Source organism: Myotis lucifugus, unplaced genomic scaffold (assembly GCF_000147115.1).
Source record: "Myotis lucifugus unplaced genomic scaffold, Myoluc2.0 scaffold_6, whole genome shotgun sequence".
NCBI lineage: Eukaryota > Metazoa > Chordata > Mammalia > Chiroptera > Vespertilionidae > Myotis > Myotis lucifugus.
In genome coordinates this window covers 19,227,099-19,229,756 of record NW_005871054.1, presented here as the reverse complement: position 1 = coordinate 19,229,756, position 2,658 = coordinate 19,227,099, and the positions used below count along the sequence as shown (strand labels likewise).

Genomic DNA, 2,658 nt, shown 5'->3' with positions numbered 1-2,658 from the left:
CACATTTTTCTCTTCCTCGTCTGGCCTAAAAGCCATGGGAATAAAAAGGCAAACATGAATAGCTCCATCAATTCAGAGAACAGTATCTTAAAGTGATTGTTTGGGCTATTTGCATTTAGATTTTTTTCTCTTATTTAATTGACTGGTTGTAGCTGAGAAACAATCTCCCTTATGCTCATTGGTTTGTTTTTCTCAGTTCCAGTCCATTTATATACATATTTAATTGATTTCAGAGAGGAAGGGAGAGGGAGAGAGAGATAGAGAACCATAGATTGGCTGCCTCTTGTATGTCCCCTACTGGGGATCGAGCCTGCAACCCAGCCGCGTGCTCTTGAGTGCCCTTGACTGGAATCGAACCTGGGACCCTTCAGTCCACAGGCTGATGCTCTATCCGCTGAGCCAACCAGCTAGGGCCCAGTCCATTCTTTATCCTTACTTAAGTCTTAGCTCACTGGTGACATTTTCAGTAACTGAAACTCTTAATCTGTCCCCCTCATCATATTCCTCAAATCCTGGTCTCCTCATAGTCTAGGACAGCCGTGGGCAAACTACAGCCCGCGGGCCAGATCCGGCCCGTTTGAAATGAATAAAACTAAAAAAAAAAAAAAAAAAAAAGACCGTACCCTTTTATGTAATGATGTTTACTTTGAATTTATATTAGTTCACACAAACACTCCATCGATGCTTTTGTTCCGGCCCTCCGGTCCAGTTTAAGAACCCATTGTGGCCCTCGAGTCAAAAAGTTTGCCCACCCCTGGTCTAGGACGAAATACTATTCCTCCTAATACATGGTATCAATCTTCAGAGGGACACCACTTAAACAAATATGAAAGATGAGCACTTGGACAGACAGCTCTCTCATCGTGTGGCTGGGCTGTCCTCACGCAGCCACTCCCATTTATGATCTCAGGGCTGGAGAGATCTCTGCATCCTTCATACAGGACACTCCTAGGTGTCCTGCAGATTAAACCATCCAGATAGGCCTCAGAAATAAAGGATTGCCCAGATTTGATCAATTATGCTAGATGGGTTCCAAGCTTTCAGCATTGAAGTATTTTAACATTTTAATTACAAAGCTGTCCAATAGTTTATAAGTCCTGTAAAACCTTCCGTGCAAAATGTACAAAAAGGACAAACATTTCCATAAAATTAGACATGGAAATAAGCTCATTCTATTGCTTAGATACAATGAAACAGAAGGAAAAACCCGACTTCATCTCACCTTCCGGCCCCACTGGGGCTCAATTCACTTCTTTGTTCATAATTTACAGACAGTCTTTCCTTTTGGGCAATCCTATCAAGACGACCTACGAAATTCTCACTGGATAAATCATCTGAAGTATCTGTTGTCGGCAGGGATAAAGGACTAGATTCCTGCAAAGAATAAAAAAATCTTGTTTAATGCGGATGACAACAAAGATTTAACTCTGTATTTTCTTTTTCTTTTTTGTTGTTGTTAATTCTCTCCCGAGGGCATTTTTTCCATTGCTTTTCAGGGTGAGTGGAAAGGAGGGGTGAGTTGGGATGGGGAGAAAGAGACAAAGAGAGAGGAGAAAGAAAAATATCCTTATGAGAAGGGCACATCCACTGGGTTGCCTCCTGCACGTCTCCCCAAACCCAAATCCCAGGTATGTGCCCTTTACCTGGAATCAAACCCTAGACGCTTTAGTGCTCGGCTGACACTCTAACCGCTAATAGCCAGGACTCTGTATTTTATTTTTCTAATAAAATTACTAAATGTGTCATTTGATAAACAACTTAGATTTTATATACTCCCCTACTATTCTATTACTTTGAGTCAAAGTAGAAACATATACTTTCCTCTACCAGAAAATTCCCACCAGAATTTTAACAATAGAAAAAGAATCACCCCATTTTCCTTTTATAGTTTCACTAGAGGCCCGGTGCACAAAATTCATGAACTCAGGGTGGGCGGGGGGGGGCGGGGGGTTCCTCAGCCCAGCCTGTGCCCTCTCACAGTCCAGGAGCCCTTAGGCCCGGGTCTAAGCGGTCAGTAGGATATCCTTAGCACTGACATGGAGGCTCCCCTGTGGGAGTGCAATGACCACAGGGGGCAGCTCCTGCATTAAGCGTCTGCCCCTAGTGGTCAGTGCGCATCATAGCAACCAGTCATTCCACCATTTGGTTGATTTACATATTACCCTTCTATAATAAAAGGCTAATATGCAAATCGACTGAATGGCAGAACGACCAAAATGCCTACGGGCCCCTCACCCTGGCCAGCCCTGCCCATGGCCCCTCACCCCAGCCGCCCACCGCTAATGGCCTCCATCAGGGTGGGCTGGCTGGACCCCACCAGTGCACAAATCCGTGCACTGGGCCTCTAGTATAGGATAAGGAAAAACAAGAGTCAATTTTCTGTTTTTCCATGCAAAATACTGTAACACTTTCTAGCTTACTGTACCCTCAAAAAACAAAATAACAAATATTGAACTAAAGTTATATCCTTGATGATAACTTAATGGAAAAGGTGAATATAACAGCATCAATCCTTCCATTGCTATCTGCATCTTCTTTTAGTCCTAATCTAACAAAATTGTGTCTAAAGTTTTGCTACTTTATTAATCTTGTTTAAACAACTGACTTTGGGTTTTATTGATCTTCTTTGTTTTCTTTTAGATTACTTTCTGCCCTTAG

The 2,658-nt window shown here is 42.7% G+C and overlaps 1 protein-coding gene across 1 annotated transcript in view; it reads right to left on the bottom strand.

Annotated features, from left to right (window-relative positions):
* EIF2AK2 (eukaryotic translation initiation factor 2 alpha kinase 2) overlaps positions 1-2,658 on the bottom strand; it is a 55,700-nt gene that overhangs the window by 44,969 nt on the left and 8,073 nt on the right. The window contains exon 4 of the mRNA XM_023746225.1: positions 1,223-1,374. Within this exon, the coding sequence (XP_023601993.1) occupies positions 1,223-1,374 (152 nt within the window). The remainder of the gene's footprint in view (positions 1-1,222; positions 1,375-2,658) is intronic.